The sequence below is a fragment of the Halichoerus grypus genome, chromosome 6, assembly GCF_964656455.1.
Source record: "Halichoerus grypus chromosome 6, mHalGry1.hap1.1, whole genome shotgun sequence".
NCBI lineage: Eukaryota > Metazoa > Chordata > Mammalia > Carnivora > Phocidae > Halichoerus > Halichoerus grypus.
In genome coordinates, this window is record NC_135717.1 from 128100624 (window position 1) to 128116099 (window position 15476).

At 40.8% G+C, this 15476-nt stretch overlaps 1 protein-coding gene and 1 long non-coding RNA gene across 7 annotated transcripts in view; one reads left to right on the forward strand and one right to left on the reverse strand.

The window, feature by feature from the left end:
* Positions 1-15476, forward strand: part of LOC118524713 (uncharacterized) — a 127110-nt gene that overhangs the window by 44560 nt on the left and 67074 nt on the right. For all 3 annotated transcript variants that reach the window (XR_013449257.1, XR_013449258.1, XR_013449259.1), the window contains exon 3: positions 8733-8811. This is a non-coding gene — a long non-coding RNA (uncharacterized LOC118524713). The remainder of the gene's footprint in view (positions 1-8732; positions 8812-15476) is intronic.
* The window catches only part of C6H12orf56 (chromosome 6 C12orf56 homolog), a 96212-nt gene that overhangs the window by 16483 nt on the left and 64253 nt on the right, over positions 1-15476 (reverse strand). For all 4 annotated transcript variants that reach the window (XM_078076222.1, XM_078076220.1, XM_078076219.1 and 1 more), the window contains 3 exons: positions 8590-8734; positions 1686-1792; positions 181-270 (listed from right to left, as the gene is read on the reverse strand). In XM_078076222.1, coding sequence (XP_077932348.1) covers positions 181-270; positions 1686-1792; positions 8590-8734 — 342 coding nt within the window. The remainder of the gene's footprint in view (positions 1-180; positions 271-1685; positions 1793-8589; positions 8735-15476) is intronic.

Genomic DNA, 15476 nt, shown 5'->3' on the forward strand with positions numbered 1-15476 from the left:
AACTCACTATGTGCCAATTAATCTGTTCATCACAGAAGGAAGTGGAGAGACAAAGAATTTTAATATACTTATAAGGGGATTGAACAGAGAAGTCAGAGAGCTATGAGTTCTGGAAGACACTCAATGGAGTCGTTAATGGGTTGTAACTACAAGGTGCCAGGGTCTCCTAAAAGACCTTACCGCTTAGCTGCCAATGTGTTCAGGCGCGATGACTCAGTTTCTGTTTCTCTGAACATCAGTCCCAGAGTCTGTATAATTTCAATGCATGCTCTAGAAAACAAAGAAAAAAGCACAGAAGTGGCATGATTGCATTACAAGTTCAGAATTTCACAAAATTAGTAATCCTTGATAGAATTGCTCTCAGATATCTATACAGAAAAACGTACGGAAAGGAAATTCTGTATGTTAATTGTCTGAGTCCCTACTCTGTGATTGCTGCGTACTAAACACTCAACAATATTTGTTCAATGAATTAATTAATAGCTGAATATCAGGATTAAAAGTCATTTTCATAGTGGTTTTTTGTCCTTAACATTTTTTTCTGATAATCACACACTATTTTAAAATTATTTTTAGGGGCGCCTGGGTGGCTCAGTTGGTTAAGCGTCTGCCTTCAGCTGGGGTCATGATCCCAGGGTCCTGGGATCGAGCCCCACATGGGGCTCCCTGCTCAGTGGGGAGTTTGCTTCTCCCTCTCCCTCTGCCACTCCACCTGCTTGTGTGTGCACGCAGTCTCTCTCTCGCTGTAAAAATAAATAAATAAAATAAAATTATTTTTAATAATTTTAACTTTCTCAAGTAGGTAATATTTGGCTCAAAATTTCAAAGGTAAAAAAAGGAATACAGTGAAAGGTGTCTTTCCCCCAGATGCCCATTTTTTTTTCCCTTTGGGACAACCAATATTACTAGTTTCTTATATAGCCTTTATTTTTTTAAAAGATTTTATTTCTTTAAGGGAGAGAGAGAGCACACGAGTGGAGGGGGAGGGGTGACGGGCAGAGGGAGAGGGAGAAGCAGACTCCCCACTGAGCAGGGAGCCCAAAGCCAGGCTGGATCCCAGGGCACCGAGATCATGACCTGAGCCAAAGGCAGACACTTAACCGACTGAGCCACCCAGGCGCCCCTATAACCCTTCTTTAAAAAGTAGAATAGGGGCGCCTGGGTAGCTCAGTCGATTAAACTTACAACTCCAGGGGCAGGTCATGATCTCGGGGTTGTGAGATCTAGCCCTGTGTCAGACTCTGAGCTGGGTGTGGAACTTACTTAAGATTTTCTCTCTCCCGGGGCCCCTGGGTGGCTCAGTCGTTAAGCGTCTGCCTTCGGCTCAGGTCATGATCCCAGGGTTCTGGGATCGAGCCCCGCATGGGGCTCCCTGCTCGGCGGGAAGCCTGCTTCTCCCTCTCCCACTTCCCCTTCTTGTGTTCCCTCTCTCGCTGTGTCTCTCTCTGTCAAATAAATAAATAAAATCTTTAAAAAAAAAATAAAAGATTTTCTCTCTCCCTCCTCCTTTGCTCCTCCCCCCCCAAAAAAGTAGAACAAAATGAATGCTATTTTTAAAAACCTATGTGAAGCAAAACTTGCAGCACCATTAATCATTAATACAGTATATATTTTGTCCAGTGCCTTCCATTTATCTTTAATACCCTAAGGGAAGAAAAATCTATGACTATCCAGTTAGTACTTACACCAGCTCATCAGCCCTTTGGCTTTTATTTTGAAGTATGCTCTTATCCCTAGACTCTGGCAAGTACTCATGAAGTTTGTTCACCAGGAAATAAAAAAGGTCACTGGTCTGTGAAAGCAAGCAGGAAAGATGGTCATTAGGTATCAGTTGGTAAAACTCTATCTTTACATAATAAAAATATGAAGAAATTATTTATTCTTTGGGGACGAAATGAATTATAATATCTCTCATTAATAATAGCATAACCCAAATTGAAAACACTTTTTACTTACAACCAGGAGACCACTGTCCTGGTGAACAGAGCTAGAGCTAAAGCCTAGGGGGTGAGGCTGAGAGATCCCCAGTGGGCCCGGCTCTACCATTAATATTGAAGTCCCTCCAGAAGTAGATGTATAATCTCAGGCAAATCATTCAGTAACCTGGGAATACTATATTAAATGGAGGCTACTATAATTCCTGCCTTTCCAAAGTAATTTGGCCTTTGTGAGGATACAATGAATAATGGCTAGAAAAATACTTTTTAAAAATGTTTGCTAACCTAGAAGCAAAGGCACAGCACTGGTATAGCCTAATGAAGACAGTGAAGAATGATACTAATAATTCTGTTAATACAGTGGAAATGTCGATTGCCATCTCCAGGAGAATATAAACACTGACTTAAGAGTGTGCGAACCAGTTTTTTTGTGCTTCTGCGCGGTCTCATGAGATAAATCGAGCATGAAATAAGCACTGGCCCATGAAATCAAGCAAGTTGGTACTAATGAGAAATATAATGTAATTGCTTCTCTTTTCTTTTCCTCTCTTATTCATTCCCCCCCCCCCCAGGACTTTTTTTTACTAGTGACAAATTAGACTCTTTGTTTAGACAGGTATTATGTGTACCTTTATTTAGGTGGTAGGGCATGAGAAGAGACTGAGCAGGGCAGATGGAGAGAGGGACAAGAGGAGAAGAAGCAGATTGTATGCCAGGCCCTCTGAGAAGAGCTGCCATTTACCAGGGCCCTGGGAAATGAGCACAGTGTGGTGGCTTTATACACTAACTCTGAGTTCACATCCCAGCTCTGCCACTGGTTAGCTGTATGATACCTGGCAAGTCACTTACACACTCTGTGACTCAGTTCATGTCTAACATGCAGTTAATGTCACCTGATGGGGTTGCAATAAGATAGTATCTGTAAAGCCTGGACGGTGCTCAGCACATCACAAGTGCTGAGTAAATTTATCAGTTGTTACTGTGATCTCCAACCTGCTCACTAGTTCAGGAACTTTTATTCTTAAGGTATCTTCCACCACCCTGCAACAACATGGAGAAATCTCAAAACTATTACGCCAAAGAAGCCAGCACAAAAGAGTGCATAGTGTACATTTCCGGGTAAGTGGAATCCTAGGACAGGTAGAACTAATCTATAGTGACAGAAAGCACAGTGACTGCCCAGGGCCACGGATGGGAGGAAACTGCCTGCCAAAGGCTATGAGCCTTTTGGGGTGATAGAAGTGTTCTAAATCTTGATTGGGGTGGTGGTTATATGGGTATGTACATTTGTCAAAACTCTTTAAACCAAAACCCGTAAAATATCCCAATAATTTCTCCAAAGAAGATATACATATGGCCAAAAAGCACATGAAAAAATACTCAACATCACTAATCATTACAGAAATGCAAATCAAAACTACAAAAAATCAGAAAATAACAACTGTTGACAAAGATGTGAGAAAACCAGAACCCACATGCATTGTTGGTGGGAATGTACGATGGTGCAGCTGCTGTGGAAAACAGTATGATGGTTCCTCAAAAAATAAGAAATAAAATTACCATAGGATTCAGCAATCCCACTTCTGGGTACACTCCCAAAAGAATTGAAAGCAAGGTCTCAGAGATATCTACACACCCATATTCACAATGGTGATGTTCACAACAGCTTAAATGTGGAAGCAACCCAAGTAGCCATCAATGGAGAATGGATAAGCAAATGTGGTCTTTACATACAATGGAATATTATTCAGCCTTAAAAAGGAAGCAAATTTTTACATATGCAACAACATTGATGAACCTAGAAGACATGCTAGGTGAAATAAGCCAGTGATAAAAAGACAAATACTGAGTGATTCCACTTACAAGAGATATTTAGAGAAATTAAACTCATAGGAGGAAAAAGAATGGTGCTGCCAGGGGCTGGAGGAAGGGGTGAATGGGGAGTTAATGTTTAATGAGTATAGTTTCAGTTTTGCAAGATGAAAAGAGTTCTGGAGATGGTTGCACAATAATGTACCTACTTAATACCACTGGACCATACACTTAAAAATAGCTAAAATTGTAAATTTTATGTTATCTGTATTTTACCACAATAAAAACAATTGTTGAATTAAAAAAGAACCTCATGGAGAAAACATAAAGGGTTAGGAAGGAACATGAATGGAGAACTCTTTCCTTCACTCATTCATTCACTGAACACCTAACTACTGATTGCCAGGTATGTAGCAGGTACTATGCTAGGTAATGAGATACTACCTTGAGCAAAGCAGACAAACAGACATGGTATCTGTCCTAAAGCCTGTAGTTTAGTCAACCTACCAAAAAAGGTTCTCATAATTTGTAAGAAAATTGTAAAAAAAAAAAAAGAGAGAGAGATTACCTAAAAGAAAATTATACCCCATACAGATGATTTCAAAAGGGGAAATTGTGTGTGTGTGCGTTTATAATTTATAAGACATAATATATTTATATACAATTATATATATTTGTAAGATTTTATTTATATGAAATTATTATATGTATAATTTTCCATCATCTTACCCAGGAACCAAAAATTAGAGATGCCTCTAATCTCGCCACCCCAATGAAGGGTTCTTAAGAAAGCTTCACATAGCCTCATGTTCTCCAGGGAGCCCAGCACAAAGTTGGAAGGCCACTGCTTAAGCATAAAGCCATGATAACTGTTTAAAGAAAAAAGCTCCTAGGGGTCCCTGGGTGGCTCAGTCAGTTAAGTGTCTGACTCTTGATCTCAGCTTAGGTCTTGATTCAGGGTTGTGAGTTCAAGCCCCACGTTGGGCTCCAATGGAGCCCACTTAATAAAAAGATAAAAGAAAAAAGCTCTTAAAAGAAGATAAAAATGTTGACTTTTGTTATTATATATGTTAACTGTATAAACGAATATGAGACTAGATTGTGGTTATGGATTAAAGAAAGAGAACATAAGGCTACCAGGTCTTGGTGGCATGGTGGTGGGCAGAGGACCCATACCATGTGTGGAAAGACCACAAATAGGAGACTGCCCATATGCCTTTTATTTCCCTCTCTATTCATTTTGGTCTCTCATTTTTTTTTTTTTACTGCTTTTTTTTTTTTTAAGTAGGCTCCATGTCCAACATGGGGCTCAAACTCACGACCCTGAGATCAAGAGTCACATGCTCTACCAACTAAGCCAGCCAGGCGCCCCTTGGCTTCTCATTTTTGACAGCTGAATTAGAAGATCTATTTTAGTCCATCTAAGGACATTACATTAAAGGACAGCTGCAATGTTTTCTTTTTTTTTTTTTTAAAGATTTTATTTATTTATTTGACAGAGAGAGACACAGCGAGAGAGGGAACACAAGCAGGGGGAGTGGGAGAGGGAGAAGCAGGCTTCCCGCTGAGCAGGGAGCCCGATGCGGGGCTCGATCCCAGGACCCTGGGATCATGACCTGAGCCGAAGGCAGACGCTCAACGACTGAGCCACCCAGGCACCCCCAGCTGCAATGTTTTCAATTAAGCAACAGAACATGAATGTTCTATTCCTAGACTTCTTTTTTTTTTTTTAACTTTTTTACTTGGATAAATTTACTTTAAAAGACATCTTTCTTTAAATATTTTTTAATTCAATTAATTAACATATAATGTATTATTGGTTTCAGAGGTAGAAGTCAGTGATTCATCAGTCTTATATAATACCCAGTGCTCATTACATCACATGCCCTCCTTAATGTCCATCACCCAGTTACCCCATCCCCCCACGCCCCTCCTCTCCAGCAACCCTCAGTTTGTTTCCTATTCCTAGATTTCTGATCAGGTTAATTTTTCACAAGAGAATAAACTTTCAGTTCAATATGAATTGATTATGGGGCCCGGTATAAACATGGCATTGCGTTAGGCCTTAGGGAGAATACAAAGATGAGTAAGACACATGCTTGTCCTGAAGAAGCTTATAGCATATAATGGTAAATAAGAATAATATGCCAATGACTATAGTGAAAAGGAGAGTATCTGTGCTAATCTTGAGGGTACGAACTCTATCTTACTCATGCTCGCTTTTCTAATGCCTGTTCCCATGCCTGGCACAGAACAGGCATGCAGTAAATATTTGTTGAATTGTTAGAGAGAAGGTGCTATGAGAGATGCCATAGAACTGCATTGTCCAATAGGTAGCCACTGGCCACATGGTGCTATTTAAATTTAAATTGATTAAACGGAATAAAATTAAAATTTCACTTCCTTAGTCACTGGCCACATTCAGTGTGGCTAGTGGCTACTTTATTGAACAGCACAGATTAAAGAACATTGAAGAAGGTTCTGCCATAACAGATGAGAAAGAGGAAGTTTCCAAAGTTCCCCGTGGAGGATGACAGGAAAGGTGGAAGAACAGCATTTGAGCTGAGCCTTGAAGACTGAGTGGGTAGGATTTTAACAGGAGAAAATGGAAGGAGTAGCATAGAGATGGTGAACAGTAGGGGAAAATGAGGCAGGGCTGGAAAGGACAGGGTGTTTGAGTCATCCCACGTGCCTGGAGCTTTTAGAGGAAAAAGGTGAAAACAATGAAGTGTGGGGTTGAGTTGGTTAGGCCTAGCTTCATTCTCTTTCTCTACATCTTTCTTTTGCTCCACAGCCAAAGCCACCTGCATCAGGCCCATTTTAAGATGAGAGACACTTAAATGGCCTGCAGACCAACACTCTGGTATTCAACATCAACACCTTTCTTCCTAGTCTAACCTGTAGGAGGTACCTCAGTTCTCCTACCTAGCCATCTGCTTTAAATCCAGTCTCTAAGTTTATCTAAGTGGACTTCTCTGGGCCCTGTGCTATGTCCTTTGCCAGTCCTCTCTCAGCTGCTAGGTTTACTCTTGACAACCTTTATATCCTTGTCACCTCCCCAGCCCAACATTCCATTAGACCCTGTTGCCAAACTCTAAACAATCAGATCTTCCTGGTGCCAAATGTTTGTGCAGACATTTGGGTGTAATCCACCCACATGCTGGAATGCCCTGATGTTTCATTTTGCACACTATGTAGAGATCACTCTCACCCTTGAGCACTGGGCCTTCCCTGGGAGCATCTACAGCTGGGTTAGTTCGCCCAGTGCCTGCCCTATGTAGATAGATGTTGGCCCCTTCCTGAAAACCCACCTTGCTAAAATAAAGGCCATGCCTGTCCAAACTTGCAGTCTGTGACAGTGGTCATTAGTGAGGAGCCTTAAATGCCAAAGCCAAAGTGTTTGTACTTAGTAGGGAGGGCCACCAGAGGTTTTTGAGCCAGTGAGGTCAACACAGTGATAGATTAAACTGATGCCATGTGTGGGATGGACTGGAGAGGAATATTTGGGTGGGATATACCAATTTCCTTAGCCTTTCCACATGAACTCCATTTCCATGTTCATAGTCATCTTGGGTGTCATTTCGATGCCTGGCCCTATATTCTCCACAGTCCTCTGAAGTTTTGGAGTCAAAACCTGAATGTTCTGTTCCTAACACGGTGTAGGCAGTATAAGCCTTTAGACTGCAGCACATCGTCGTTACTGTTTCAGCGTTACGGGACATTTGACATACTATTCTATGTAGCTAATATGCCCTCTAATTAGGGTGATCCACCATCCCAGTGTGCTTGGGATGGTCCTAGGTTTTGTACAGAAAGTCCCATATCCTGCGAACTTCCTCAGGCCTAGGCAAACTGGGAACGTTGGTCACCCAAGTCTGGGCAAACCCACATGGTTGGTCATCCTACATGTGAAGCACTTAGAATCTAAGAAATGGCCAGGACTGTCTTGTATGTTTGGGGAAGCTGTGCACTTTACAGCTGCTCAATAAAAGGTTGCCAACTATGAGAGCACTGGCCAGAATTCGGATACAACATATAGCAGTCAACATGAGCTCCACCCAAGGCAGGGCTCACCCCCTCACTTAGGCCTCATTAGCACCACACCAGTACTCGCTGGGGCTTCTGAATCCCTTCACCTGAAACTGAAAATGAATCTAAGTAAGTCTTGTAGAGTAAGTCTGTAACTTGCTGAGTGAGCGCTAGGTTGCTTTGACTCCCTAAGAGTCACCTTTTTTAAAAATAATAGTCCTACACTCAAAAGTAATCTTTTTTCATTATATTTTTATTGTATACTTATTGTAAGTTTTAAGGTAAAACTTTCTTGAAATCTGCTTTTCCATCTCACTGTCTATACTCATACATCTTGCATGCCAGAAGCTTCCCCTCTAATTATCTTTGACTCACCAACCCAACCCAGGTAAGGTATTGTCTTTTTGCTGCCATTGTCCTCTTTCCCCATCTCCCCTGCAACACACATACACATTATGGATTACGTTACATTTCAAGTACTGAGTCATGATTGCATTAAATTTAGTCAACATTTTAAAATACAGCCTCCATCAGGGCACCTGGGTGGCTCAGTCAGTTGAGAGTCTGACTCTTGATTTCGACGTGGGGCTCTACGCTCAGTGGGGAGTCTGCTGGAGGATTCTCTCTCTCCCTCTCCCTCTGCGCTCCTCCCTACCCCCACATGCTCTCTCTCTCTTTCCCTCTAAAATAAAATAAAATACAGCTCTGAATACAAGACATTTATTTGTATTTTACTTTATGCTTGATTATACTGCATTTGATAAACAGGTGGAACAAGTTTCAAAGATTAAAAATAAAACAAAACACCTACTTTCCAGAAAAGCCGTTTCAGAATGAAGTTTTTCTGGGCTGCTACTTTAAGTTCTGTAATTAAGCAAAATATCTTCCTCAAAGTATTGTCTTTAAGAAAAAGTTCAGATTTAAGTTGACTGAAGTGCTTAATTTTCTCCTCAGATCTACAGAAACACAAGAAAAAAATTTCCATGTGAAAAATGATAAACAGCAGTTGAGGAATATCAACGATTATTGAAAGGTTTGTAAAACTTTGTTACTAATGGAATTTTAATATAGTTTTGTGCTTCTAGCTTTATTACTCATTAGTAATGAACCTTGCTTTCCCCAGATTGAACTTTTTATTACTCTCCAGACATACTTTTCCCCATGCCCCTTTACTCAAGTGGTATCCAGCACATCAGGAATACTCTCAGTGTCCCTCAGAAACTGTTGTCCCTCTTTCATTCCCTAGCCCACGGTTTGTTCACATACCATTTACCATACTGAATGAACCATACGTAATATTATTTGCTTCATATTTTTTCTTTAAATCAACTCACTTTGTGTGTGTGTGTAGAGAAGTTTATTTATGTAAGATTTTATTTATTTGAGAGAGGGAACAAGCATGTGCACGCACACATGGGAGCAGAGGGAGGGGCAGAGAGAGGGAGAGAATCTCAAGCAGACTCCGCGCTGAGCACAGAGCCCGACCAGGGGCTTGATCTCATGACCTTGAGATCGTGACTGGAGCTGAAACCAAGAGTCAGATGCCAAACCAACTGAGCCACCCAGGCGCCCCAAGAAGTTTATTTATAAAGAAAACTTTGTATCACTACTTTACAGGGAGAACCAGTATCATGTGCCATAAATAGCAGGTAACTGTAAAAATAGCATGAAAGCATCACAAGTTCTAAGTTGATGCACCACATTTCAAGCCTAAGGCCTCCCTCTCTTTGACAGAAAGGCAGATGAGCACGTGTTAGAGAGCTGCCATTTTTGGCACCAAGCTGAGAGGTTCTCCCTAATGAGATTGGACTAGTTGGAAAAGGAATCACTTTTCCACTATGGAATTCGAAGTTATTTTCCTGCCATGTCAGAGTACCAAATGCATTCATCTCTTGTCACTGACCCGTGTGTGTTCCACAGTTCAGGAAAAGCTGGCTTTGCTGAAAAGAGGAACACCTTCCCCTTAAACCTTTCCCTAGTTCCACCATCAATGGGGAACCTCTCCCATAGCACTTTTTCCACACTTCTTATATATCACACTAATCCTATTTTGCCCCGTTGTCATGATTTGTGTACCTGTCCTGGGCACTTTTCATGGACTAGCTCATTCAGTCCCACTAAGGGGGCAGAACTGGGAATTACTGTTGCATTTATAGGATGATAGAGAGGTTAAGTGACCTGTCCAAGTTCATACTGGCTGGCTCAGTCAGTAGAGTGTATGACTCTTGATCTCAGGGTCATGAGTTCAAGCCCCACATTGGGAGCTTACTGGAGCTTACTTTAAAGTAAGTGGAGGGGCACCTGGGTGGCTCAGTTGGTTAAGAGACTGCCTTCAGCTCAGGTCATGATCCTGGAGTCCCGGGATCGAGTCCCACATCCGGTGCCCTGCTCAGTGGGGAGTCTGCTTCTCCCTCTGACCCTCCCCCCTCTCATGCTCTCTCTCTGTCTCATTCTTTCTCTCTCAAATAAATAAATAAAATCTTTAAAAAAAAAAGAAAAAGAAAGAAAAGAGGGGTGCAAAGTAATGGTAGGAGAGGCATTTCATGTTCTGTGTAGGTTGATGGAAACTTCCTAGAATTTCTGACTTGAATTAAAAATATTTTTACCAAAAAATAAAAAAGGGGGGGGGCGCCTGAGTGGCTCAGTCATTAAGCATCTGCCTTCGGCTCAGGTCATGATCCCAGTGTCCTGGGATCGAGCCCCGCATCAGGCTCCCTGCTCCGCGGGAAGGCTGCTTCTCCCTCTCCCACTCCCCCTGCTTGTGTTCCCTCTCTCGCTGTCTCTCTCTATCAAAAAAAATATATATATATTTTTACCACCTACTCCATAAATCTTGATACCAACCATTTATCCCAATACTACTGCATGGAATCTTGGCTCTTGCCCACTAGCTCCCCCGTTTTTTTTAAAAAAAAAAAAATCTAAGATCTTCTCTAAGTCAATGAGGCTCTTTTATTTTTTTTTAAAAGATTTTATTTATTTATTTGTCAGAGAAAGAGAGAGCACAAGCAGCGGGAGCGTCAGGCAGAGAGAGAAGCAGGCTCCCCACTGACCAAGGAGCCTGACATGGGACTCAATCCAAGGACTCTGGGGTCATGACCTGAGCCGAAGGCAGACGCTTAACCAACTGAGTCACCCAGGCATCCCAATGAGCCACCCTTATTAACGAAAACATTAAGACTTCCCCAAAAAACAGTCTCTTCTAGTGGAGACCCTGAAAGAGAAATGATCATCAAGAATTCAGTGATAGAGACGCCTGGGTGGCTCAGTTGGTTAAGCATCTGCCTTCGGCTTGGGTCATGATCCCAGGTTCCTGGGATCGAGTCCCGCATCAGGCTCCTTGCTCAACGGGGAGCCTGCCTCTCCTCTGCCCCTCCCCCTGCTTATGCTCTCTTTTTCTGACAAATAGATAAATAAAATATTTAAAAAAACAAGAATTCAGTGATAGAAGTCACAGAGGCAGGGGGTGCCTGGGTGGCTCAGTTGTTTTTTGTTGTGTTTTCTTTTAAGATTTATTTATTTATTTATTTGACAGAGAGAGACACAGCAAGAGAGGGAACACAATCAGGGGGAGTGGGAGAGGGAGAAGCAAGCTTCCCGCCAAGCAGGGAGCCTGATGCAGGGCTCGATTCCAGGACCCTGGGATCATGACCTGAGCCAAAGGCAGACACTTAACGACTGAGTGGGTGGTTCAGTTGGTTTATCATCTACCTTCAGCTCAGGTCATGATCCCAGGGTCCTGGGATCAGCCCCCACGTCGGGCTCCCTGCTGAAGCGGGAGCCTGCTTCTCCCCCCCTCTCTCTCTGCCCCTTCCCCAACTCATGTGTGCTCTCTTTCTCAAATAAACAAAATCTTAAAAAAAAAAAAAGTCACAGAGGTAGAAGAACACGATTATAAACACGGGGGTCAGACAGGCTGATCAGAGTTCTAGATCTCCCTCTATTCAGCTGAGTAATTACCATGGGCAAGTTACCTAGTCTCTCTGTGCCTCAATTTCCTCATCTGTAAAATGGAGAGGATTATAGTACCTATCCCATTGTTTTGATACTTTAGTCTGTGCTTAGCACACAGTAAGTATTTAATAAATGGTATAAAATAGGAACGAGCTTTGAGATCCCACTTCCCTATACATCCACTTCTAATTACAATTACATTTCATTTAAAAAATAACTATAAAATTCCTCTATTCTCTGAGAACTGCAAAAATAGCAGGAATGTAGTTTTCACAAACTGATGAGCTTAGAAAAGCACAAGCTTAGAAAGAATACCAGCAGAATTACTTTCAATTTGACTTTCCTATTTTTCCCATTAGTCAGCAATTTGCTGCAATCCATATAGAAACAGTTTTTATCTTGTGGCACCTATGATAACAGACTGTAATACCAAACTTTTCTTTCAAAAAAACCAAAACAGGGGTGTCTGAGTGGCTCAGTCGGTTAAGCATCTGACTTCGGTTAGGTCAAGTCTCGGAGTCCAGGGATGGAGCCTTGTGGTGGGCTCTGTGCTCAGCGGAGAGTCTGCTTGTCCCTCTGCCTCTCTTCTTGCTCTCTGTCTCTCTCTCAAGTAAATAAATAAAATCTTTTAATAAATAAATAACCAAATTTCGTAAGAAAAAGCACACTAATCTCCTTATACTAAAGATCAATTCATAGGGCACCTGGGTGGCTCAGTTGGTTAAGCGACTGCCTTTGGCTCAGGTCATGATCCTGGAGTTCCAGGATCGAGTCCCGCATCGGGCTCCCTACTCAGCAGGAAGTCTGCTTCTCCCTCTGACCCTCCCCCCTCTCATGTGCTCTCTCTCTCATTCTCTCTCTCAAATAAATAAATAAAATCTTAAAAAATAAAAAAAATAAAAAAAATAAAAATAAAAATAAATTCATATATGAATTGAGGTCTCATATACATCATAAATATAAGTTAGATTCAGGAGTCTATATTTCTATATAGTCGCAGTTTCTTTGACCATTCAGAGAATATTTGTCTTTACATAGATGATAAACTTTGACGAATTTAAATAATAAAAAGTCTACTGCCAGAAGACTCCATTATTCAATTTCAGAATAAGGGGAAATTTTTCATTAATTTTAACAGATATTTTATATTTTCATCAGCTAGAAAACATAAATTCACCCAAATGGTGTGGCAAGAAGGATTCTTGATCTAATGATGAGCTCTGCTTTTCCTGTATTTTTCATTTTTCTGGATTTCCTGTATTTTTTCATTTTCAGGATATTTTATATAAATAATACATTTGTATAATGCTTTATAGCTAGAAAAGGCTTATCATAGATTATCTCAAAAGCACTGTGTATATATTCACAGTGGTCCCTATGCATCCGTGTGAGGTTACAGAGCTCACATTTGTGACAGAGTTCTAATTTGAAAACCCAAAGAGTATTTACTCCCTTTAAACTGACGGTACCTTGCAGGCAGAGAACTGTCTTGTATATCTTATACATATTACCACATTCCTCACAGTGCATTTTAAATTACTGCATTTTAAATATGTTGCCTTCAGGAATTAACTTTGCAAGAAATATGCTTTTCCTGAGTCAAGATAGTGGTAGAACTCTCCTTCTGACTTTCAAGGACAAATTTCAAGTCACGCATATACAAAGTTAAAGCCTATTTTATTATCCAATTAGTTTTAAAATCACTTTAAATAAGCACTAAAATTAAAACTGATACTTTTGTAAAGTAAACATATGAAAATATATGGAAATTCTATTTTTAAAACATGTAGAAATTCTAAGCTATCTGTATTACCATCTTTTAAAAAAAGAAATCACAAACATTGTTATTTAACCCCTACATACCTCAGAACATATCTCAAAATAAAACAAACATTTTCTTACAAAATAATCATTATCACATCCAACAAAATTATCAATAATTCTTTGGTATTGGCTAATACCCAGTCCATACTCAAATGTCCTCTATTGTCTTAAAAATGTCTTTTTACTTTTGGTTTGTTAAAATCAAGATATAAATCAGATACTTGTTATATTTGCTTATTATGTTTCTTAAGCCTTTTACAAACTTTTATTATGGAAATTTTAAACATACACAAAAATGGAGAAAACTGAAAAGAAACAGCATGTATCTTATCACCTAGATCCAATAATCTTTAACATTTTTCCAATCTTGTTTTATCTATTCCCTTACTTACACACACACACATACACACCCCTACCTGTTTTAAAATTGAAATAAAATATACATAATATAAAATTTACCACTGTAACCATTTTTAGGTATACAATTCAGTGGTATTAAGTGCATTCAGAATGTTGTGCAACCGTCACTACTCTCCATTTCCAGAACTTTTTCATCTTCCCAAACAGAAACTCTATACTGATTAACTGTAGGTCCCCATACCCCTGTCCCCTCAGCCCCTAGTAACCTCTACTTTATTTTCTGTTTCTATGAATTTGCTTATTCTCAACGCCTCAAATAAGTGGAGCCATACAATATTTGTCCTTTTACGTCTGGCTTATTTCACTTGGTGTAATTTCCTCAAGGTTCCTCCATGTTGTCCCACGTGTCAAGACCTCATTCCTTTTCAGTGCTAACATGCCCACACTTCTAAGTCAGATGCAGGTTTAATTGTTTTAACAATTTATTCATTCATTCCATAAAGGCAGCCTACTATGTGCCAGTGACCCAGGTACAGTCCTGGCCCTTAAGGAGCATAGTGTATAATAGGACAGCACGTAATCAAACAAGCAATCATAAGAGAGACTGTTAAATGCTACAAGATGGTAAGCACAGGATGTTATGGAGGGGCCCATCTGTTTAAAAAAATTTTTTTAAGATTTTATTTATTTATTAGAGAGAGCACAAGCAAGGGGAGTAGCAGGCAGAAGAAGAGGGAGAAGCGGGCTCCCCCCTGAGCAGGGAGCCTGATGGGGGGCTCGATCCCAGGACCCTGAGACCATCCTGAGGCAGATGCTTAACCGACTGAGCCACCCAGGTGCCCCTGAGGGGCCCCTCTTATTGAAGCTTTGAGAAATGATTTTTAGAGAAAGGGATATTAAGCTAAGACTTGATGAGTTGAAGTCATTCATGAAGAAGAAGAGTAGAGAGTAGGGTTCCAGAATAGAGGAAAAAGCAAACAAAAAAAACAAACAAACAGGGAGCTTTCTGAGAACTGCAAGATCATTTGGATCAGCAGCTTAGGGCAGGAGTTGAGGGGACACAAGAGTTGAAGATGGAAAAATGAAAAGAGACATCAGGAAGATCTTTATAAGCTATTGTAGAGTTTAGACCTTCTCCTAAGGACAATGGGGAGCCATTCAAAGGCTTTAAGGCAGGGAGTTACATGATCAGATTTGTGCTTCCAAAAGATTTCTTTGGTTATGGAGAGTGGGTTAGAGAGGGTCAAGAGTGAAGGCAGAGGCCAGGTAGGAAAATACTGTAGGAGCTCAGAACAAAGGGAATTGGGCTGAGCATGTGACAGTGGAAAGAAGTAGATATTATCCAGATATATTAGAGAAGAACAATGAATCCTGTGGTGATTGACTGGCTGTGGGGGTGGGAGGTGGTAAAGGGGAGAGAGAAGGTAAAGATGACATTCGGGACTCTGGCTTAGGTGTGGTGGGGATAAGGACAGCAGGCCCTGTGTTAGGAAACACAAGAGGAAGTTCAGGTCCCAGAAGGAAGATGCTGAGTTCTGTTTTGAATATGCTGACTTTAAG